The 24085-nt window shown below is 38.4% G+C and overlaps 3 protein-coding genes across 3 annotated transcripts in view; 2 read left to right on the forward strand and 1 right to left on the reverse strand.

The window, feature by feature from the left end:
- Positions 1–2361: 2361 nt before the first annotated feature.
- On the reverse strand, positions 2362–6359 carry si:dkey-27i16.2 (regulator of cell cycle RGCC-like). Its single transcript, XM_041047929.1, has 5 exons — positions 6219–6359; positions 5090–5254; positions 4360–4440; positions 3597–3659; positions 2362–3004 (listed from the first exon to the last, which is right to left on the reverse strand). The coding sequence occupies exons 1-5, from the start codon at positions 6238–6240 to the stop codon at positions 2997–2999; spliced, it is 339 nt and encodes a 112-aa protein (XP_040903863.1). The 5' UTR covers positions 6241–6359; the 3' UTR covers positions 2362–2996.
- A 653-nt stretch (positions 6360–7012) lies between these two features.
- On the forward strand, positions 7013–11016 carry pcdh20 (protocadherin 20). Its single transcript, XM_041047927.1, has 2 exons — positions 7013–7753; positions 8414–11016. Exons 1-2 carry the CDS (start codon positions 7706–7708, stop codon positions 10940–10942), a joined length of 2577 nt encoding a protein of 858 aa, XP_040903861.1. The 5' UTR covers positions 7013–7705; the 3' UTR covers positions 10943–11016.
- A 2584-nt stretch (positions 11017–13600) lies between these two features.
- plp1a (proteolipid protein 1a) overlaps positions 13601–24085 on the forward strand; it is a 93563-nt gene continuing 83078 nt past the window's right edge. Inside the window, exons 1-4 of the mRNA XM_041047928.1 lie at positions 13601–13691; positions 15994–16180; positions 16334–16490; positions 16813–16981. Coding sequence (XP_040903862.1) covers positions 13688–13691; positions 15994–16180; positions 16334–16490; positions 16813–16981 — 517 coding nt within the window. The 5' untranslated portion in view covers positions 13601–13687. The remainder of the gene's footprint in view (positions 13692–15993; positions 16181–16333; positions 16491–16812; positions 16982–24085) is intronic.

Raw genomic sequence — 24085 nt, forward strand, 5'->3', positions numbered from 1 at the left:
TGTTGGCTGGGTGTGTGTGTGTGCGTGTGTGTGTGTTGGCCAAGCTAATTCCTTGGGAGAGCGTTGTTAGCCTGGACCATTTGGGGACCTCTCAGGGGAGAGGCGTTGCTCCGTTCTCTCATCAGGCAGATGACTGCGTGCTCTGCATGCTGCACTCATCTCAGCCATGATAGCCTCACTGCACAGGCCATATCTCTGCTTCATTTACTCATTGTCTGATAATAGCAAGTGTCTCCTTTCTGCTATACTCAATTACATCTTCATTAGCTTGCTAACTAGCTTAAAACAAACCAGCATTGTGTGCAGAGATTTTAAGTCTATGTGACATTTATTACCAAGATGCCTGAGTCTATAGGTGATGGTCGTGAGGGGTACAACATGATATTTATTATGTCTTCATCTCTCAAGACCATTCACTGTCTCATAATAACATCAATTCATTTTAATCTTTCAGCTAATGAACTCAGTTCATTCATAATTTACTCTGTCTGTTATCTAAACAAGGCATCTGCCTGACATATTGGCCTCTTACTTTAGTGTGCTGCCAATCAAATACCAGCCTCATAGTAATTAGTGGATAAACAATGGGGAGGTGTTCCCAAAAGACAAACTGATATATTACATCAGATCCCACTGAAGAGCAACCTAATAAAAATCAGACTGTGTAATTAGCTGCTGGTGACTTTTCATGTTCACTGAAATGACAGGGTGGATTAGAAGAAGGGAAGGGTGGCAGCGATGTCAAGAGCCAGACCAGAAACAGAGCTACAGATCTCAAACATACTGTCACAAAAGTGGGAATTCAATCAAATGCCTTTCAGTTTCACTTGTGCTATACCATCACATTTCCTTTTTGCTGCAGTTCCTCAACTTCTGCATGAGAAAACAGGATGTGCCCTTCATTTGAGGGAAGTTCCATCATGTAAAAGCAAACTTTGTTTGTTACTGTGCTGTAACAGCTGTGGCCTCAATCAGTCATCCTCGCCTTTCTCTAAGTGGAACAGACAACACAGGAGGAACAGGTTACTCCATACAACCCCTGTGTATTTCCCTATTGTTTTAACACTCTCATTTTCCTTTTTGGTAACTTTCTGCTCCCATTATCCCTGCTCCCTTTACAGTAATGTCACATTTGGAGCTTATTTTCTCTCACTGCTATACCCTTCTCTCCCTCTCTCCTCTTTGACCAGAGCCAGCTCTTGTCCCGGTCAGCAAGGTTAAATAGTTGGCCAGAGTTCAGAGCTGCGCTGAACTTTCGGAACAAAGTGTCTTTTAATGAGACATAAACAGACAAGGAGCAGTATCTTCAATGTCCAGCTTTCCTTCCTTTGGTCACAGCCACTGACACAGTGTCAAAAAGCAGGTCCACCCAAGAAGTCTATCTGTAATAGATCACCAGGGCCAGTGAAATGGATGGCAGGTTGTATCAACCAGCTCTCCTGGGATTTTTAAGTAGAAAACAATAACAATTCAATAAACTGCTGGTCCCTGACTTCTCTGTTTCCCAAAGAACTTTGCCTTGACTTTACTCACCCTGAAACCAGGATCTTAGGTGTGATCACAATGAGCAGTGTAAATAAATATGTAGTTCCTCATTCTTCAGCGGTGTATAAATTATTTTAGCATACTTCAGCTGGATTATACTGCTGATGTCAGTCACTGTAAAATCACAAGTCATGAGTGAAAAATCACTCCTTACAACCACAACATTCACCTCGCCCCATGTCTGTTTCTCTAAGCCGTGTTGCTCTGACAAAGAGGAGGAGACACTTGTAAATGGATGACACACGGTAGACCTGAAAGTCACAGTGAGGTAACTGCCAAGATGTTCCTTTACAGGTAAACAAAGCAGAACAATGTCCCTCCTCCAGTTCAAAGCTTGGATTTGTGGTAATAAGTTACAGTGTTCAGAGCCCCCCTGCAAAAGAATCACAGCACAAAAGTCAAAATGAGCATTGTTCCTCACAGCACAACTGACGCATTTCCTTTTTTAGGCTGTCTTCACATGGTGTCTGAGCTTAATTTGTGTTTCCTGATTTTAGTGGCAGAAGTGAAACTCAAAGCATAATCAGAACAGACATACAGGAAGCGCAGGCACAAACAAAAAAGGCCGGGTGAAGGGCTCCTGAGACATGTGGTGTGACGCTAGCAACAGTCAGTTTAGGGGATAGTTAAGGTGTAGGCACACTGAATATAATTTGTTTCCAGTGCTGTCAGGAGTATTCTCTTAACTTCCAGCATTGTGTATTGCGTTTCAGTGCTGCGTATAGAATCAGATAAGGCCCACAAGGCCAGCAGTGTCTCTGGAACCAGATTAAATCTAGTTCTGCATGTCAACAAAAAATGAAATACAGTACAAAATAAAATCAAAACATAGATTTATTTATATGTGCATTCATCAGTACAACAGTTTATATAAAAAAATGAATTTTCACAACAACAACAAACATCGGCATAAAAATGACATTTGATATTACACAGCAGATCTGAACCCCTTGGACTTTGAATCCCTTGGACTTGAAATTAGTTTAAAACTAAAGTGCCATATGCAATTTTAAACACGGTAAAGATCAGCCTTCTTTAAAGAAATATGGCACCTAGGATTTAGGGCCCTTTCCTGGCATGGTTCTTATGGGAATTTCAAATGTGGCATAAAAATGCTTTCTATACTCTAGGCAGCGTTTCCTCATACGCCCAGACAGATGGAAGCTTTGTGTAGTTTCGGGAATATGTCACACATCTTGGATCTGATGCTGCAGGGACATCGTCTTGCTGGCTGGACACGGAGTTGCTAGGGGTCTGAGGGTGTTCTTGCATTTTGGAATGGAGTGCCCTTTTAATTTCTGATGTTAACCTTTTCCCCTGGAGCGGCCAGGGGAGCATTTGCTCCCTCAGATCTGCTCTGGTGTAGATCTGCCTGTCTGCTCGGCGGTAGCCAGCCATGTCGCCCCCGGCCTGTTTCAACCCCCTCTACGTAGCTCGCTATCTCTCTCTGTTCACATCTCTGCAAGAGAGCGAGACAGAAAACTACAAAAGCTCAGGAGCCAGAATAAGAGAGAGAGCACACAGGCGTATTAACACTCACACAAACATGCACAGACTTAATAAGTAAGCCTTGTAAAGATACAAGGGGAGTTACGATTAATTTATAACATTAATTCTCTCTGTGTTGAGACCACTGATAGCACAGAATGCATGTTTGGTTCTTTGTGGTTTGTGTGTGCGTGCAGGGACACGTATGTGTTTGCAGGCCTCTGAAACACCACTGCTTTAGAGCTGATAGCAGGATCATGATGCTTATGTAGTCAAGTATGCTATTATCACTAAAGGGCGTCTAGATAGTCCACCTGAGTCCCCAGACATGGCATTTACACACAAGAGGTACTCAGAGATAAACTGGAGGGAGGGGTAGTACAGGGTAGAAACAAGTTGGCTACTGGTACGCACTCTGTTTTTTTCGATGTGTAACAACACATGGACTCTGTCAGTGTCTGTGCCACCATTACACACTGCAGCCTGCTGGCTTGTCAGCTTAAGTGCAAAACAAGTAAAGAAAAGACTGAGTGATAGGGGGTATAATTCTCTTAAATACGCACCAGCAAGCTCCCGGTCTAACATGTCGATAAAACTCTCAAGTTCCCTTGTGTCTCCCAGCTTGGCTGCAGAAAGAGGACAGAAAGAAACGGAATTTGAGAAACTATAGAAGAAAGGGGAAGAAAAGCAGCAATGGAACATTTTTGTGGAGAAATGCAGCTCAGTTCAGTGGTATTTCCTTTGGACCAAAAGCTGAAGACTAATCTAAGTCCCAGAATTACATATGAACCCAACTGCTTTTGGACTGGCAAAAACTTCTTTTCTGCAAACTGAGATAAAGCGAATCTTAAGCACGATAAAACTTGGGCATCTTGATGGATCCCACCAGGAACTCTTTTGTAAAGATATGCGTAAGGTACTCTGTATAAACACAGACATAGTGAGTGGCACCTCCTGGTCACCTTCTTGTTTTCATCCGCTGAGATTTAAGGATAGTCCGTGCATCTGCATACAACAAAGAAACAGCAGCTCCCATTTATTTACATACACACACACACACACACACACACACACACACACACACACAAACACACAAACACACACACACCTGAGCCACTCTCACAACTACATAACAGCACAAATAACCCCTGCAGGAGACAAGGAAAAAGGGGTGGGGGGACTTTGTTGTGTAAAAACCAAAGAGCTTGCAGCCTAATGTGGAGAGTTTTTGTGTGGCTGTGATAGTGATCAGAGCAAAAGTGATAGTCATCACTGTAAGAGCGAGGGCTATCCGAGTAGAGATAGGCTGATGGAAGCCTCTAGTACCTTTCGGTGCCAGCGTTATGCCTGCTGTGTGAAGCTCCTCCTCGCTGGTGTTTAAACTGTTTCCCAAAGAAGCTTCACTGCCTGGAGCAGGGGGGTGGCAAGAGGGAGACGAGGAGGGAGTGAGCAGAAATAATAAACAGAAGACAAGCACTAAGGCCAGCTCATGCAAATGATCAACAACAATGACAGTAATTTATCACAATGCATGAGTTGCTTATAATGATACTAACATGCAGTAAAGTGAAGGTAAATGCCTGTTCACTGTTAGCGACTCCCATGTGTCAGCTTTTGAAAGCGGCTTGCCTGTTGAAGCCATAGGGGGCCAAAATGCTTTCAATAATGATGACACATGGGAGCAGGAAAACACACTTTCTTCTTTTATCTCATAACCGTCAACAAACGCACAACGGCAGCAAAAAAAATACAAATACAAAAGAGGAGTTATCCATAATTGCAGTTCATTCCAGTACACAGCTATTGTCATGAGCAAAACAGCCATTTTAATAGAAGTGTACAGGGATGTGTCCTCTTGTACCACTAATTTCATGCAAATTAAAAGTGTCAAGCAGCAGTTCTTTGGGCTGATAAAGGGGCTCAGACGGTGCCCATGGGGCTATCACACAACCTCACTCACCAACAAATGATGCAGTAAATAATGTCTTTCCTTCCCTATGCTTTGTACTTTAAGCAAACATCATAATCACAGAAACATTGTTTGTTCATTACTCACTGTAATCGGAGTCCTCGACTCCGCTGTCGTCCCCCGGCCCTGTGCGAGTTTTGGCCTCCTGCAGGATGCGCTGGTAAGCGTGCGGTTTGCTCTGTGCAGGGGCCTTCAGCTCCTCCACCACATCCTGGAACTCCTGAAGCAACTCGCCCAGTTCGAGCTCCAAGTCTGTGGAAAATATGACAGCAGTTGGAAAGAAATCACATTACTTGACTGAAAGAAAATTTTAAGATCATCTAAGGTTATTCCAGAAAGCACAATTTAGAACAGAGAGGCAGCAAATATATTTATGTTTCACAGAAATGAAAAAAGATCAAGGTCAAATCATGTTTAAAATTCCTGGGTAAGTCCAGAGAATTAAAAAATATTTTTTTGAAATTAAAAAAACCCTAATTTCTCAATGATCTAGGACATTTTCCTGTATGAGAAACAGCTTACTTAGAAGAAATATCTTGAGGGTGAGAATGAAATTAAATAAAGGCTAAAAGCAAAAGCAGTTGAGTTTGTGTCAGTGGGCTGTGTCAGATAACTCGGTGTGTGAAAATAAACCTAACAGCCCATGAGGCGTATAAACCACCAAACAGCCTGTAAACCACCTGGTCTGCAAACTGTGATACAAAAATATTACATTTTAAAGTCTATGCTTTGCACTGCAATAAAACAACACTTTTGTCTATTTCTTGAATGAATGCACAATCATAAAATGACAGATGCAGTAAAGGATCACCACACCTCAGTTTACCCAGCATTTCGTCACAGAGTCATTTCAAGATTAGGCTGACATGAATAAAGAACAAAGCTTTAACAGTCCCCTATGAAAAAAATATTAGGTTTTAGAGGAAGCAAGAGAGAGAAAAAAATAGATATTTGCCTTGTCTGTTCAAAATATACATATATAACAGAAAAACATGAGCTAGAAAACGTAAAATGTAAGCATAGCAGGCAACATGATCTATTAAAAAAAAAAATGGGGGGCACTAGACAAGTGTGGAATTTTAAAGGAGTTAAATATATATTACAGCCTCTCTGAAAGCGTTAGACTATACTTGTGGCAGTTGTTTCTTATGGGCCTATTATCACCATCGCTGTATCACCGTTTAAAAGTAATGGCTCAAGGAGTCGTTGGACTCACCTGTGTTAATGTCTGAGGACATGCTGGAACAGTGAAATTAAACGCCGCCAAGCTGCTGTGTATCTGGGTTCAGCGCGGTTTAAAGCTCATAAGGCAGGGCTGTAGTTTTATTCTAAAGTCATCCACACCCGCCTCAACTAGCAGACAGCACCAGCCAATCACCTCTCAGATAAACCTCAGAGGTCTAAGAGGAAATAAGTGGGCGGAAAGTTTAATGGAAAATCAGACGCAAATGAGATTTAGGAATAAAAAAATGCCGTTATGTAACTCCGGCCGAGGCTTACAGTTGCTGTTTTTTTCCCATGCTTTCAAATTAAAAATAAAACTTACTACTTTTTCCGTTTAGGATTCATTATCATGTTTTTGGCACAATCGGTTGGCAACAATATGGTTTTACAGAGGACCTGTAAGAGTTTGAGTGAGCTTTACTGAAGAAGGACAACGGCGACTATCAAATTCACGTACTATACGCACTTCACTCTGTATCACACTGTGTAGTCAGGTCGCATTATCTTAAAATTGATACGATATTTCGCGAAATATTGTTGATTGGGTCTACTTATACTAAGCGCATGACTTTAAAATAGTATGGAAGTTTACTTTTTAAGATTTTTAATTTATAATTGCTTTTTCTCCATATGTTGGAACAAAATCTTTAAATGTTATAATTTTTTGCTGTAAGTGGTGCAGTACTCTGCTCTGTCGATAGAGGCCCCTCTAGTGTGACTTCTACTCCCAAAGAGCAGCTGTGCAGGACCAAGGGCCATATTTTGCAATCTTGTGTGAAGCAGACCTGCATGTTTACCAGTGACAGAAATACTAAAGTATAAGTCCTCAGTTCAAACTTTTACTTAAGTAAAACATACAGAAGCATAATTAACAATATACACATATACAAATATAAAGTTCTGTAAGGAATATATCTCCTCCTGAAATTTACTTCAAAATTTTTGTTGAGTAAATGTACATAGTGTCTTTCCACCAATAAAGTTTACCTAAAGTAAAAAACTACCAGTTTACGTATTCATGCCACAAGATGCTTTTAGCATTGTAAACACTGTTGTTTATGTTATTTATTAAAAACTTAATCTCTAGGGATAAAAAGGGCTCTGGACAAATCTGAAAGAAAAGAATGTGTCAGAGAATTAAAACGTTGGTACGGCAGTGCAAGTAAAAACTGGTGTACATGCATATGCCGTATGAGCACATTAATCCTGCCCTGTACAGTTCAGAGACATTATATGTTCATTCCATAAACCTCGTTCATGCTCATTCAAGTGGTTGAGGTCTTACAAAACTATGCGTTTGACTCATGCAGATAAACCTGTTGTTCCTCTCACTTCTCCCGTGTCAGTTAGACACACAAGGTAAGTGCGGTAGGAGGAGCATGTAATGAATCATTCCTTCAGCTGTGCAGGTTTAGGTTGCTGCCTCCGTCCTCAGCATTCACTTGCTGCTGTGGAACTTGGGTAACATGTGTGAGGACGATGGGCCATGGGACTCCTGATAATATGAACTGGGCTGGACTACTGCAGGTCAGTGAGTCAAAAGATTCTCTATTGTGATGGTATCTAATTCTGGTCTCTCTGTGTGTCTGATAGTGTGAAAAGGTATAGCTGGAATGTTATTCTTTAGTGTACATTTTCAAAATATATAAATGTATTGAAGGTGTGCTGGAGCACCTAGAGAGACACCAAAGGGTTTTTAGGTTACATGAAAAATGATGCCCATTCAAAACCTCTTAAAGATTAAAAGAAAACATAATCCTCAAATATAGTATAATCCAAAGAAGTATAATCCTCAAATATATGGCATACTGAAATATATGTGAAACTGTAGAAATGTTTGCAAATGTGATGGGTTTTGTGTACCGCCAAATACATACTTTGGTATATGCTTTTTGTTTGTGTGTTGTTTGTATGTATGTGAGTGTAAATGGTTGGAGATAAGTGAGGGGCATCATATTTCCTTTATTGTACAGTTGCCTGCCTTCAAAAGAACTCACTGAGGCGTGAAGTTTAAGCCTTATCACCACCTAGAAAAACTTCTCTGACAGACTGAAGGGTAAAAAATAGGGCTGCCAAATCATGACCAAAAATAAAAAATGCTGCAGCCGTTAAAAAAAAATAAAAATAAAAATAAAAAACAGATGGGGAAAAAAATTACAGCTCACTGTTTTTTTCTTTTTCCATCAGAACCTGCTGCTTTTGGTCCAACTCAAGCAGATCATATGTGGTTCTCTCCGGTTTTCTGTCCCAGAGGAACAGGAGCCTGGTACTCTGGCTGGGTCACTTAGTAAACACTTTCCACCTCCGTACCAGCTCCTGACCCAAGAGTACCTGTGGATGGACAAAAACACAGGGAATTTCTACACCACTGAGCATAAGATGGATCGTGAGGCCCTTTGCCCCAAGGAGACAAAAGCTGAGGAATGCATTCTTCTACACAATGCTATCGTGAGGCCCTCAGGAGACCTTATACAGTTTCCTGTGATCATAGAGGACATCAATGACAATGCACCTCATTTTGAAAACAGTGAAATACACCTGAGGGTGTCTGAGGACGCAACTGTAGGGACCAGTTTCCCATTGGATGACCAGGCTAAGGACAGGGATGCCGGTCTTAACGGAGAGCTGCGGTACCACCTAGAAGATTCTAATGGAGTTTTCAGTTTAAAGGTCGAAGAAGACGGACATTTAATCATGCTGGTTGTAGAAACAGCTATGGATAGAGAGACTCAGGACCAGTATCAGATGGCGCTGGTGGCCACCGACTGTGGCACAGACCCTTTAAGTGCTACAGCAACTTTGATAGTCACAGTGACAGATGTTAATGACAACTGTCCAAGCTTTAGTTCTGACAGCCCACGCAATGTCACCATCCCTGGAGACTCCCCGAAGAACATGTTGGTAGCTCAGGTCAGAGCCACAGACCCAGATTCAGGCCCGAATGCTGTCATCACTTATTCCCTCAGTCCCAGAGTCTCTGAGCGGGCCAAGAAGCTCTTTAGCCTCGACAGCCTCACTGGGCACATCAGACTAACACAGGACCTCCAGAGTGACAACTCTGAGGAGCTGGTGTTGAAAGTGTTAGCTAGCGGCCGTCACTGCCCCCCAGCAGACACTCAGGTAATCGTATCCGTGCTCCCCAAGGCGAAGCAAGAGCTGACGATAAAGATCGGGTTCATAGTGGAGCATCAAAACGAGACTGTGGTGTTACCAGAGAACCAACCCCCCACCGCCTTAGCTGTTTTGGAGCTTGAAGGTGACAGCAGCTTTAACAGCTCATCTCTTGCCATTGAGGGTGAAGTTCCTTTCACTTTGAGCCCACAGAATGGCAAATATCTGCTTTCGACATCAAAGCCCCTAGACTATGAGATGAAAAGGCAACATCATATTTTTCTGGTAGTGCATAGGAAATCAGATGAAGTGTCTGTGATGGTTCCTCCCAGGCATGTGATCAGGGTGTTGGTGGCAGATGTCAATGATAATGCTCCACATTTCCTCCAGTCTCACTACCAGCTGGAGGTGGGGGAAAACAACGACCCAGGAATGTCACTGCTGCAGGTCTCAGCTTCAGACGCAGACAGCGGATACAACGGCAGGGTGACCTACGGGCTGGACAAACACTCGTCTACCATCTTTAACATTGACCCTGTGACAGGTCAACTGTCTGTGTCAGCCTCTCTTGATAGAGAACAGCAGGGTGTACACAAACTCACAGTGTTTGCACGAGATAGCGGCTCCCCTCCCTTGGAGTCTTCGGCCACAGTATCCATTCGTGTTCTGGACCAGAATGACAATGCGCCTGTTTTTCTAACCCCTCACTTCATCTTTTTCATCCCTGAGAATGTACGACCCTTTGTCCAGGTGGGGAGGGTAGGGGTGACAGACGCAGATGAAGGGGAGAATGGGAACACAGAGTTGCATGTTGTAAACAGCAGTGGACCATTTGTTGTGGATAACACCCAGGGGACACTTCGCACCACCACCAACTTGGACCGCGAGACAGAGGACCGCTACGAGCTCTATCTGCTGGCCAGCGATCATGGGCACCCTGTCGCTTTGACATCCACTGCCAGGGTAACTATCTTTGTGGAGGACATCAATGACAACCGACCAAAAGTGATCCTTCCCAGCAGCAACTCCTCATGCCTGACTGTCTCTCCTTCTGCTATGGCCGGCACCATGGTAACAAAGATCTATGCCATTGATGAGGACTCAGGGCTGAATTCAGAGATTACATACTCTATTGTGGCACCTGAGCCAGTGCAAAACAGCAGTCCCTTTCAGGTGGATTCAAGGTCAGGGAACATCGTTTTAGGGCAGCAACTTCTACAGAAGGACCTGGGAATGCATCACTTGTTCATTGTGGTCAGAGATGGGGGGAAACCAATTCCACTTTATAGCACTGTCTGGGTTAATCTGTTGGTCAATGACACCATGGAGCCCTGCCATTTGAACAGGGCACCTACCTGGACGGGAACACCTGACTTGTTTCGAACCCCTTCAAGTGCCCCTATCTGTGAGATAGAGACTCCAAGATATGACATGATACTGGTCGCAGGCCTAATTGCAATGCTGGTATCCACATGTTTGTTTGTGGTGACAGTTGTTTTATACGTGAAACTAAGGAGAAGAAGTCTACAACAGAACAAAAGGGCACACGTTGAGGAGAATGAGATTCCACTCAGGCTCAAAGCCAAATATTACTCTGATGACTAACAGAATAAAGCAAGCAATGTGTATAATCCTCACTCACACAGTGTCAATATGAATTCAGCCTGTGAAATAAATGTATTCTGAATATTTGTCAAAGTCTTCTTGCATTTTAATGATCAAATTCTTTGAATTTTTCTGATAGTGGATTCAAACATTTGTCAACAGCAAAACTGCAAAATTCTGCAGAAATAGAGTTTATCCATTTTCTGATAAAGATCCCTGTAAGCAACCAGGAAAGCAAAGAAAAGGTTATCTGATAAGTGAAGTATTTCAAGTTACCAGAACAGACTTGTCCCCAGTGCTTTCTGTCTAAAAATTTTAAACACTATAATTTGACACAACTGATGCATTGAGTCTTTCCCACCCTAAGGTAGAGCATATCACAGCAAGGCATTGCTAAAATACCAGTAATACAGTCATTATCTTTAGGGATTATGACCGCTGAAGCCAGAAGAAGTCTGAAGTAATGGTCTGCTAACTTGATTGGGCCTTTCTCAGATTTCTAACTCTGAGTGATGGGGAGTCTAAAGTATTTAGACACACAAAAGGGTTTAATGTTCCTCTGGTGGGGAGGTGATGAAAGTCTCTCAAGAAGAAGCTCAGTTCTGAGACAACCACAGGAGGCAGAGAGTGGCTGTGGACAGGTGAGAAGCGGCAGAGGGAAGGCACACCACCATCTCGAGTCACCAGCTCATACCTGTCATCCGATAGCGCTGCGTCTCACCCACAGCGCTGGCTCTCACCCAAAAGGCAGAACCTACTATACCACACCCTGTAACCGAAAAGCGTTGCTGATGTTTTGTTGACAGATGTTTGGAGTGAAATCATATCTAGGAAAAAAGAAATCTTTACAAAAGGAAGTTGCTCTCATGTGTTACTGATAGATTTGTATGCTGGGGAACAATTGAGATATCAAACCAGGCTAAGTGATGCATCAAGTATGAATGAGTCCGGGTAAAATGTGTTCACAAATCTGTGAACACACAATTACACAAAGAGGGCAGTGTAATTGTTTTAGCTTTTTTATTTTTTCTAAACGGTATCAAGCTATTGAGCGATCCTATCAAGGTACACCTGTGGTGGAGGACAGGAGCAAAGCCAAGAGTCAGAGACCGTAAAACAATGTACAACAACCTGGTTAGTGGAGAACAAGGCTTGTATTACATGAGTGGTGTCTCTCTGAGGATTTGTGAGCTAGCAGCTCAAAAATAAATGATCTAATAGGGTTGTACTTTAAGGCTAACTGCATTAACTGAGAGGAAATAAAGAGTTCCATAACAAAATTACAAATTAAGGCAGCATCTTCACGTAAGGAATTACAGACTCCATTAAGTAACAACATGTAGGACAAATTAATATCAAAGAACAGGCTGATTGGAGTTTTTCAAAAGAGACATTTTGACCTTGTTGACAAAAAGTCAAACAATTTTACAAAGTGATTTTTACAGCATCACGTTCAGAGATGCTTCCTGCCAAAGTTGACTTTTCTCAAGAAATGAGTAGCATTATGGGATAATACTGTTCCTGAGCCTGCTGCTGTAGAAATGTTGTGGCAGGACAAAGCCTGCCATCTACTGGACAAAGATGAAGTCCAATCTGTCTCTTTATTTCTGGTATCTGGCCAGAGGGTGGAGATGAATCAGAGGACACTCTCTGACTCCACCACAGTCTGGTCGCCTGAGATCAGTGGCGTTTCCCTGCTGCATGCTGTACTACTCCACTCAGAGCACATTTCATTTTAATCAAATTCTTTCTTTCTTTCTTTTTTCCCTATCAACATTTGATAGTTATGAGATCATATGAGCTGACATGGACAAAGAAACCAGCTGGCGCCCCACCAAATACCCAGTGATACACATCAGGGATTTTATGACCACAGAAGATCAACAATCCATTCCAATTAAAATACATGTGATTTTTTTTTCTCTTATCAAAGACAAGTATCCCTCAACTATTCAGGTTGACAGGAACTATCTGCCTTCATCAAAAGTTGAGCTATCCACAACTTCATGGTCTGTGAATGCCACTTGAAACTTGCTTTTTAAGGTAACATTCCAGGACTAAATAGACCCATTTAAGAGAAAAACGATAAAACACACATCAGTTTTCTTTTCTTTTTTTCAGCTGAGATGTCACATCTTTCTTGTTCAGTCCCATATCTCAAAGGCTGCACTCAAACAGATAGTATCTAACAATTTACCAAGTCTGGAGAGCCTCACCTGAAAGTCCACAGTCTCATTCGTTTTAATCTCAGACAAATCACCTACACTGTTCATAGGCACACATTCATAGGCCGAGTTTCTCATTTGGTTTTATTTATCAGGCTGGGTAAAAAAGGCCTTGGCGAACCAGGGATTGAATGCCCTATCTAAGCTGGGATGCCTAACTCAGAAGAAGTATGTTTTTTCCATTGGAGAAATACTTCATGCTTCATGCATTTGCACAAGAAGTTGCAAGGTGCTTTCTCTGCGTAAACTTGCGTCAACAATGAACTATCCCAAGTAAATTTCTACCAACGTAAGAACCTTGAACTCCTCATTATTCTCCGCCTTTGAGTTCATTGAAAAGCGACATTGTTTCTTTAAGATTGCACTTGCAGTCATCGGCGGGTCTGTTCATTGTTGGGGGAACAGAAAGCGAGTTGAGGTTGATATACGGGGGCCGAAGACAAATTGCGCATATCATCAGCGGACAAGCTGCAGTGTAGGCAGCAGTAGCCAACAAGTCCTGAAACGCATCCTTCCAGACATGGGTAAGAAACTCCTGCCACTAGACTCTAACTCTATTAGCTTTTAGCAGATAGAAAATTTCTTATTATCAAATCTGCGTTTTATTTTTATGCGATTGCACGTTTATAAGAACGGCACTGTGAAAGGGCATCAGAAGTTATATTAGGTTTTATTTATTTATTTATTTTTTGTCATTTTAGAGGTCGGCTACTCACCGGCTGATGCGGCACTGATATTATGAGATTTATTTCATGCTTGAGATGGCAGGGCTACTTTCAGAGGAGCCTTGTCGCATTTGCTTTCGGTTTCAATCATTCTCAATTTTTTAAAAAGGCGAAACTTGGCTCTCGGCTTTGCATTCTCTACCCGAACAATAGGCCTGCATTTTCATCTTAGTCTCAGCCCAGAGACAGTGAGTCGCCTCGGTCCGGAGCGCGTCAGCTGCTTACTCAGGCGGGTGATGTCATTAATTAGTTAATTGGTAGCCTACAAGGTGTATCTGGAGGCACGCGGACTAACATTGGTTAGACTGTGTCATATTTGAAGCTCTGAATTATGTCCAGGCTGTTGTACTTGTATACTTGTACACGTGGTGACCATAATTCTTTGTGTGCACAGTAGTATGTGTAATTGCCCCACTTTCATTAACTTCCTTTCTAATGTAGCAATACTGAAATTAACTGCCTGTTATTAGCTCAACTCCCTCTTCCACACTTTAGTAAAGTTGTGCTATCTGAATATCTGACAGTGAGACAGAGTTTGCCTCTCTGTCTCTGTTAAATAAAGAGCCAGTACAGCCATGTAGATGTGTTCAGTTAAAGAGCTATCTATTTGCCCCTTGTGCCATCTCTGTTTACTGTAATGGTACCAACCACAGTCAGTCTGCTTCCATTGTGCTCGTCTGTGTGGATGCATGCATGCATGCAAGCGTGTAATGGCTCACATGCACACAGTTGTTTGTTTATAGATTTGCTTTTCTCCATCCTCTTCCAGCACAGACAGCCCCTCACCCCCGACCAACTATCACTTTCTTGTTCCTGCGTCTCACCAGAAGGAAGTCTATGGGTGTGCATATGTGTGTGTGTCAGGCATAGAGGTGCCTCTGGTCTTTGTTTGCGTGACATTGGTGGCCCTTGTACCCCCATGATGCTGCGGGACAAAGACTGTTGTCTCTGCAGTCACAAAAGCAGCCTCTCTCTCTCTCTTCCACTTTGTTTCTCCTCTCTGTCCTCCCCCTTTTCTCACACTCTCCATGCTGGGTGGTGAATGGAGTCAGGGTGTGAGCTGGGGTCAGAACAGACACATCCACATGCCCTTGGCCCTTGGCATCCATTCAAACAACACATGACTATTAGGGAGAATGCTCAGCTTTACCTACCCTTAGTGTTATCTAAGTCTGCAGATAGTTTCAGAGCTATGTGCCCAGGTCTGAAGATATCCATCTCCTTAGATCACCACAGTTAAGTGGAATTCTGAATTTCCTGTTACTCTAGATAAGGGACCACCATTGTTCTCTTTTGTTCATGGGAACTGTTTTCTCCTAAAAAAAAAAAAAAAAAAAAAGTTATGATGAAAACTGTTGTGTGTTCTGTGAATTATCCAGCACAACAGGACAATTGTTTCTCGACAGAGAAGGTGCTGTTGAATATTTTGAGTGGTACTGAAATACTTAATGGATTTATTTGTTTGTGGATCCACTGAAAGTCAGTGTCCAGCAGGTTTTACTCAATACATTGTATTAATTTTTAACAATTTCCAGGTTCCAGCTTGTCCAGTGTGAAAATTTGCTGCTTTTTATGTCATTGTAAAATAAATATCTTTGAGTTTCGACTGGGTTTTGACTTCTGTAGATGTCACCTTGACATTTAATAGCTTTTTGTGGACATTTTTAGAAAAAAAAAGGCTAATCAGTAATGAAAATGATTCTTTAGCGATCCTAGTTTTGAGCAGAACAAACAAAATTCAGCTCACCTTCACTGTATTGGGATAGAGGCAAAATTCTTATACAGGAATATTTCAAAACCAAAGCAAATACAACCAGAGCCTTCTGCATGGCCACCACCAGAGTTAAGCAAAAAAAATGTTTTGTTTAGTTTTAATAATTTTGGTGAACCTAGCCTTTTTACAAGTTTAGTGCATGTCTGTATTAACTAATTTGACAGAATAAAAAGAAGAAAGAAGAAATGTCTTATTTAAAAGAAAGCTGTTATATTCTACTGTTCATTATTTGTGCATTGGAACAGAGTACTTCTCCTGTGTTGTCTGTCATGTGGCATCAGTTGATAATGTGCCCTGATTTTCATGATGCTGCGCCTTGTTTAACAGGTTGCTATGACTGCTGTATGCGCTGTTTGAGTGGGGTGCCGTACTGCTCCCTGGTCGCCACACTGCTGTGTTTCTCTGGCATTGCCCTCTTCTGCGGTTGTGGGCACCAGGCACTCACAGAGACAGAGAGACTCATCGAAAATTACTTTGCCCGTAACCTTCAGGACTACATCACCCTTGCCTACATGTAAGTAGTAAAGTTTAGCATATCCATCATTAGAGTGACATTTTTTTTAACATTCCCATGTGATTTCTGAGGGCTGTAGTCTCTATTTTGAAGGTTTGGTTTCTCTGTAACCCTGAATTTTGACTGTTTTCTTTTCCCTTTTCCTCTTCTCAGCATTCAATATTTCCAATATGTCATCTATGGTTTGGCCTCTTTTTTCTTCCTCTACTGCATCGTGCTGTTGGCTGAGGGCTTCTACACCACCAGCGCTGCCAAGCAAACCTTTGGAGAGTTCAGGAGCACCATGTGTGGCCGCTGCCTCAGCTCCTCGGTGAGAAGGCCCAGAGTGGGACAAGGAAAGGGGATTGGAGAGATTGCATAGGATTAATACACATATCACTCCCTGGTGGGTGCTGAGCTGAAAATCTTAAAGCTGCTAAAAACCTTTGGGGACATGCAAAGATAAGCATACAATATGTGTGTTTGAGCGGTTGGGTAAGAAAAAAAAACCTGAGTGGTTTGAAGAGGAGGAGAACAGAGTGAGATAATAAGTAAAGCTAATCAGAAAAAGTGGTCACTAAGTGAGTCACTGCTTTTAAAAACACTCTTACTCACTGCACCCCTAATGTTTATTCTACTTTCTCCTTGTACAGTTTATAGTGATGACATATGTTCTAGCTGTGCTGTGGCTCCTGGTGTTTGCCTTCTCCGCCCTCCCTGTCTACTTCTTCTACAACATGGATGCCACCTGCCACACCATTGACGTTCTGACTGAGACCCCAGCGAGTATCAACCAGCTCTGTGTTGATGCACGGCAATATGGTAATAAGACTTACTGACCCTCACTAATTCTATTATATATTCTATATTTTATTGCTAACAAATCACATGAAAAGACAAATATAAACTATGAACTGACCCCTCTACTAGTGCTGCACGATTAATGTAATCGCGATGTCATGCTGTGCAATTACATAATTTGCAATTTAATGTAAACCAATGTGGAGTAATTGACGCCACATCCACACGCTGTGGGCAGCTGCAGGTATGGTCACGTGACTACCCGGCTTTCAGCAAACAGTAGTGACCGACATGGACGCTGAGGAGAACCGGCTCTTTTGGCTCGGATCACTAAAAAGAGCCGGCTCTTTCAGCTCCCAAGCGGCTCTTCAAATTGTTTTGTTGATTAAATTAAATAACATTTTGAGGCCATACTTAAGTATGAATATTTTTGGCCTATTTTGAAGCCTCACTATAACATGACCATTTTTATGACATTTTTAGGCCATACTAAAGTATGACTTTTTTTTAGCCTGTTTTGAAGCCTTACTATGACCATTTTAATGACATTTTGAGGTCTTACTAAAATGTGACGTTTTTTGGGCTATTTTGACGCCTTACTATACTATAACGTTTTTTATGACATTTTGACGTCTTACTAAAATATGACATTTTTTGAAAATGTCATAAAAAAAATGTCATAGTATAGTGAGGCGTTTTTTTCGGCCAAAAAAAGTCAAAAAATTTTTTGACCTCAAAATGTCATAAAAAACGTCATAGTATAGTAAGGCGTCAAAATCGGCCAAAAAAAGTCAAAAAAATTTTTGACCTCAAAATGTCATAAAAAACGTCATAGTATAGTAAGGCGTCAAAATCGGCCAAAAAAAGTCAAACATTTATTTGACCTCAAAATGTCATAAAAAAACGTCATAGTATAGTAAGGCGTTTTTTTTTGGCCAAAAAATGTCAAAAAAATTTTTGACCTCAAAATGTCATAAAAAACGTCATAGTATAGTAAGGCGTCAAAATCGGCCAAAAAAAGTCCAAATTTTTTTTGACCTCAAAATGTCATAAAAAACGTCATAGTATAGTAAGGCGTTTTTTTCTGCTAAAAAAAGTCAAAAAAATTTTTGACCTCAAAATGTCATAAAAAACGTCATAGTATAGTAAGGCGTCAAAATCGGCCAAAAAAAGTCAAAATTTTTTTTGACCTCAAAATGTCATAAAAAACGTCATAGTATAGTAAGGCGTTTTTTTTTCGGCCAAAAAAAGTCAAAAAAATTTTTGACCTCAAAATGTCATAAAAAACGTCTATAGTATAGTAAGGCGTCAAAATCGGCCAAAAAAAGTCAAAATTTTTTTTGACCTCAAAATGTCATAAAAAACGTCATAGTATAGTAAGGCGTCAAAATCGGTCAAAAAAAGTCACAATTTTTTTTTACCTAAAAATGTCATAAAAAACGTCATAGTATAGTAAGGCTTCAAAATCAGCCAAAAAAAGTTAAAAAAAATTTTTAACCTCAAAATGTCATAAAAAACATGATAGTATAGTAAGGCGTTTTTTTCGGCCAAAAAAAGTCAAAAAATTTTTTGACCTCAAAATGTCATAAAAAAACGTCATAGTATAGTAAGGCGTCAAAATCGTTCAAAAAAAGTCACAATTTTTTTTTACCTCAAAATGTCATAAAAAACGTCATAGTATAGTAAGGCGTTTTTTTCGGCCAAAAAAAGTCAAAAATTTTTTTGACCTCAAAATGTCATAAAAAACGTCATAGTATAGTAAGGCGTCAAAATCGGCCAAAAAAAGTCAAAATTTTTTTTGACCTCAAAATGTCATAAAAAACGTCATAGTATAGTAAGGCGTTTTTTTTTCGGCCAAAAAAAGTCAAAAAAATTTTTGACCTCAAAATGTCATAAAAAACGTCTATAGTATAGTAAGGCGTCAAAATCGGCCAAAAAAAGTCAAAATTTTTTTTGACCTCAAAATGTCATAAAAAACGTCATAGTATAGTAAGGCGTCAAAATCGGTCAAAAAAAGTCACAATTTTTTTTTAATTAAAAATGTCATAAAAAACGTCATAGTATAGTAAGGCGTTTTTTTCGGCCAAAAAAAGTCAAACATTTTTTTGACCTCAAAATGTCATAAAAAACGTCATAGTATAGTAAGGCGTCAAAATCGGTCAAAAAAAGTCACAATTTTTTTTTAATTAAAAATGTCATAAAAAACGTCATAGTATAGTAAGGCGTTTTTTTCGGCCAAAAAAAGTCAAACATTTTTTTGACCTCAAAATGTCATAAAAAACGTCATAGTATAGTAAGGCGTTTTTTTCGGCCAAAAAAAGTCAAAATTTTTTTTGACCTCAAAATGTCATAAAAAACGTCATAGTATAGTAAGGCGTTTTTTTCGGCCAAAAAAATTCAAAATTTTTTTGACCTCAAAATGTCATAAAAAACGTCATAGTATAGTAAGGCGTTTTTTTTTGGCCAAAAAATGTCAAAAAAATTTTTGACCTCAAAATGTCATAAAAAAACGTCATAGTATAGTAAGGCGTCAAAATCGACCAAAAAAAGTCAAAAATTTTTTTGACCTCAAAATGTCATAAAAAACGTCATAGTATAGTAAGGCTTCAAAATCGGTCAAAAAAAGTCAATTTTTTTTAACCTAAAAATGTCATAAAAAACGTCATAGTATAGTAAGGCGTTTTTTTCGGCCAAAAAAGTCACAATTTTTTTTGACCTCAAAATGTCATAAAAAACGTCATAGTATAGTAAGGCGTTTTTTTCGGCCAAAAAAAATCAAACATTTTTTTGACCTCAAAATGTCATAAAAAACGTCATAGTATAGTAAGGCGTTTTTTTTTTGGCCAAAAAATGTCAAAAAAATTTTTGACCTCAAAATGTCATAAAAAACGTCATAGTATAGTAAGGCGTTTTTTTCGGCCAAAAAAAGTCAAAAAAATTTTTGACCTCAAAATGTCATAAAAAACGTCATAGTATAGTAAGGCGTCAAAATCGTTCAAAAAAAGTCACAATTTTTTTTTACCTCAAAATGTCATAAAAAACGTCATAGTATAGTAAGGCGTTTAAATCGGCCAAAAAAAGTCAACATTTTTTTTTACCTCAAAATGTCATAAAAAACGTCATAGTATAGTAAGGCGTTTTTTTCGGCCAAAAAAAGTCAAAAATTTTTTTGACCTCAAAATGTCATAAAAAACGTCATAGTATAGTAAGGCGTCAAAATCGGCCAAAAAAAGTCAAAATTTTTTTGACCTCAAAATGTCATAAAAAACGTCATAGTATAGTAAGGCGTTTTTTTCGGCCAAAAAAAGTCAAAATTTTGTTTAACCTCAAAATGTCATAAAAAACGTCATAGTATAGTAAGGCGTTTTTTTCGGCCAAAAAAAGTCAAAAAAAAATTTTGACCTCAAAATGTCATAAAAAACGTCATAGTATAGTAAGGCGTTTTTTTCGGCCAAAAAAAGTCAAAATTTTTTTTAACCTCAAAATGTCATAAAAAAGGTCATAGTATAGTAAGCAGTTTTTTTCGGCCAAAAAAAGTCAAAAATTTTTTTGACCTCAAAATGTCATAAAAAACGTCATAGTATAGTAAGGCGTTTTTTTCGGCCAAAAAAAGTCCAAATTTTTTTTAACCTCAAAATGTCATAAAAAACGTCATAGTATAGTAAGCCGTTTTTTTCGGCCAAAAAAAGTCAAACATTTTTTTGACCTCAAAATGTCATAAAAAACGTCATAGTATAGTAAGGCGTTTTTTTCGGCCAAAAAAAGTCAAACATTTTTTTGACCTCAAAATGTCATAAAAAACGTCATAGTATAGTAAGGCGTTTTTTTTTTGGCCAAAAAATGTCAAAAAAATTTTTGACCTCAAAATGTCATAAAAAACGTCATAGTATAGTAAGGCGTTTTTTTCGGCCAAAAAAAGTCAAAAATTTTTTTGACCTCAAAGTGTCATAAAAAACGTCATAGTATAGTAAGGCGTCAAAATCGTTCAAAAAAAGTCACAATTTTTTTTTACCTCAAAATGTCATAAAAAACGTCATACTATAGTAAGGCGTCAAGATCGGCCAAAAAAAGTCAAAATTTTTTTTGACCTCAAAATGTCATAAAAAACGTCATAGTATAGTAAGGCGTCAAAATCGTTCAAAAAAAGTCACAATTTTTTTTGACCTCAAAATGTCATAAAAAACGTCATAGTATAGTAAGGCGTTTAAATCGGCCAAAAAAAGTCAAAAATTTTTTTGACCTCAAAATGTCATAAAAAACGTCATAGTATAGTAAGGCGTCAAAATCGGCCAAAAAAAGTGAAAATTTTTTTGACCTCAAAATGTCATAAAAAACGTCATAGTATAGTAAGGCCTTTTTTTCGGCCAAAAAAAGTCAAAATTTTGTTTAACCTCAAAATGTCATAAAAAACGTCATAGTATAGTAAGGCGTTTTTTTCGGCCAAAAAAAGTCAAAAAAAAATTTTGACCTCAAAATGTCATAAAAAACGTCATAGTATAGTAAGGCGTTTTTTTCGGCCAAAAAAAGTCAAAATTTTTTTTAACCTCAAAATGTCATAAAAAACGTCATAGTATAGTAAGCAGTTTTTTTCGGCCAAAAAAGTCAAAATTTTTTTTGACCTCAAAATGTCATAAAAAACGTCATCGTATAGTAAGGCGTTTTTTTCGGCCAAAAAAAGTCAAAAAAATTTTTAACCTCAAAATGTCATAAAAAACGTCATAGTATAGTAAGGCGTTTTTTTCGGCCAAAAAAAGTCAAAATTTTTTTTGACCTCAAAATGTCATAAAAAACGTCATAGTATAGTAAGCAGTTTTTTTCGGCCAAAAAAAGTCAAAATTTTTTTTGACCTCAAAATGTCATAAAAAACGTCATAGTATAGTAAGGCGTCAAAATCTGTCAAAAAAAGTCACAATTTTTTTTAACCTCAAAATGTCATAAAAAACGTCATAGTATAGTAAGGCGTCAAAATCGGCCAAAAAAAGTCAAAATTTTTTTTTACCTAAAAATGTCATAAAAAACGTCATAGTATAGTAAGGCTTCAAAATCAGCCAAAAAAAGTTAAAAAAAATTTTGACCTCAAAATGTCATAAAAAACGTCATAGTATAGTAAGGCGTTTTTTTCGGCCAAAAAAAGTCAAAAAAATTTTTGACCTCAAAATGTCATAAAAAACGTCATAGTATAGTAAGGCGTCAAAATCTGTCAAAAAAAGTCACAATTTTTTTTAACCTAAAAATGTCATAAAAAACGTCATAGTATAGTAAGGCGTTTTTTTCGGCCAAAAAAAGTCAAAATTTTTTTGACCTCAAAATGTCATAAAAAACGTCATAGTATAGTAAGGCGTCAAAATCGGCCAAAAAAAGTCAACATTTTTTTTGACCTCAAAATGTCATAAAAAACGTCATAGTATAGTAAGGCGTTTTTTTCGGCCAAAAAAAGTCAAAAAAATTTTTGACCTCAAAATGTCATAAAAAACGTCATAGTATAGTAAGGCGTTTTTTTCGGCCAAAAAAAGTCAAACATTTTTTTGACCTCAAAATGTCATAAAAAACGTCATAGTATAGTAAGGCGTTTTTTTCGGCCAAAAAAAGTCAAACATTTTTTTGACCTCAAAATGTCATAAAAAACGTCATAGTATAGTAAGGCGTTTTTTTTTTGGCCAAAAAATGTCAAAAAAATTTTTGACCTCAAAATGTCATAAAAAACGTCATAGTATAGTAAGGCGTCAAAATCAGTCAAAAAAAGTCACAATTTTTTTTTACCTCAAAATGTCATAAAAAACGTCATAGTATAGTAAGGCTTCAAAATCGGTCAAAAAAAGTCACAATTTTTTTTAACCTAAAAATGTCATAAAAAACGTCATAGTATAGTAAGGCGTTTTTTTCGGCCAAAAAAGTCACAATTTTTTTTGACCTCAAAATGTCATAAAAAACGTCATAGTATAGTAAGGCGTCAAAATCGGCCAAAAAAAGTCAAAATTTTTTTGACCTCAAAATGTCATAAAAAACGTCATAGTATAGTAAGGCTTCAAAATCAGCCAAAAAAAGTTAAAAAAAATTTTGACCTCAAAATGTCATAAAAAACTTCATAGTATAGTAAGGCGTTTTTTTCGGCCAAAAAAAGTCAAAAAAATTTTTGACCTCAAAATGTCATAAAAAACGTCATAGTATAGTAAGGCGTCAAAATCTGTCAAAAAAAGTCACAATTTTTTTTTACCTCAAAATGTCATAAAAAACGTCATAGTATAGTAAGGCTTCAAAATCGGTCAAAAAAAGTCACAATTTTTTTTAACCTAAAAATGTCATAAAAAACGTCATAGTATAGTAAGGCGTTTTTTTCGGCCAAAAAAGTCACAATTTTTTTTGACCTCAAAATGTCATAAAAAACGTCATAGTATAGTAAGGCGTCAAAATCGGCCAAAAAAAGTCAAAATTTTTTTGACCTCAAAATGTCATAAAAAACGTCATAGTATAGTAAGGCGTCAAAATCGGCCAAAAAAAGTCAAAAAAATTTTTGACCTCAAAATGTCATAAAAAACGTCATAGTATAGTAAGGCGTCAAAATCGGCCAAAAAAAGTCAAAATTTTTTTAACCTCAAAATGTCATAAAAAACGTCATAGTATAGTAAGGCGTCAAAATCTGTCAAAAAAAGTCACAATTTTTTTTAACCTCAAAATGTCATAAAAAAACGTCATAGTATAGTAAGGCGTCAAAATCGGCCAAAAAAAGTCAAAAATTTTTTTTACCTAAAAATGTCATAAAAAACGTCATAGTATAGTAAGGCTTCAAAATCAGCCAAAAAAAGTTAAAAAAAATTTTGACCTCAAAATGTCATAAAAAACTTCATAGTATAGTAAGGCGTTTTTTTCGGCCAAAAAAAGTCAAAAAAATTTTTGACCTCAAAATGTCATAAAAAACGTCATAGTATAGTAAGGCGTCAAAATCTGTCAAAAAAAGTCACAATTTTTTTTAACCTAAAAATGTCATAAAAAACGTCATAGTATAGTAAGGCTTCAAAATCAGCCAAAAAAAGTTAAAAAAAATTTTGACCTCAAAATGTCATAAAAAACGTCATAGTATAGTAAGGTGTCAAAATCGGCCAAAAAAAGTCAAAAAAATTTTTGACC

This window comes from Toxotes jaculatrix, chromosome 10 (genome assembly GCF_017976425.1).
Source record: "Toxotes jaculatrix isolate fToxJac2 chromosome 10, fToxJac2.pri, whole genome shotgun sequence".
Classification (NCBI taxonomy): Eukaryota; Metazoa; Chordata; class Actinopteri; family Toxotidae; genus Toxotes; species Toxotes jaculatrix.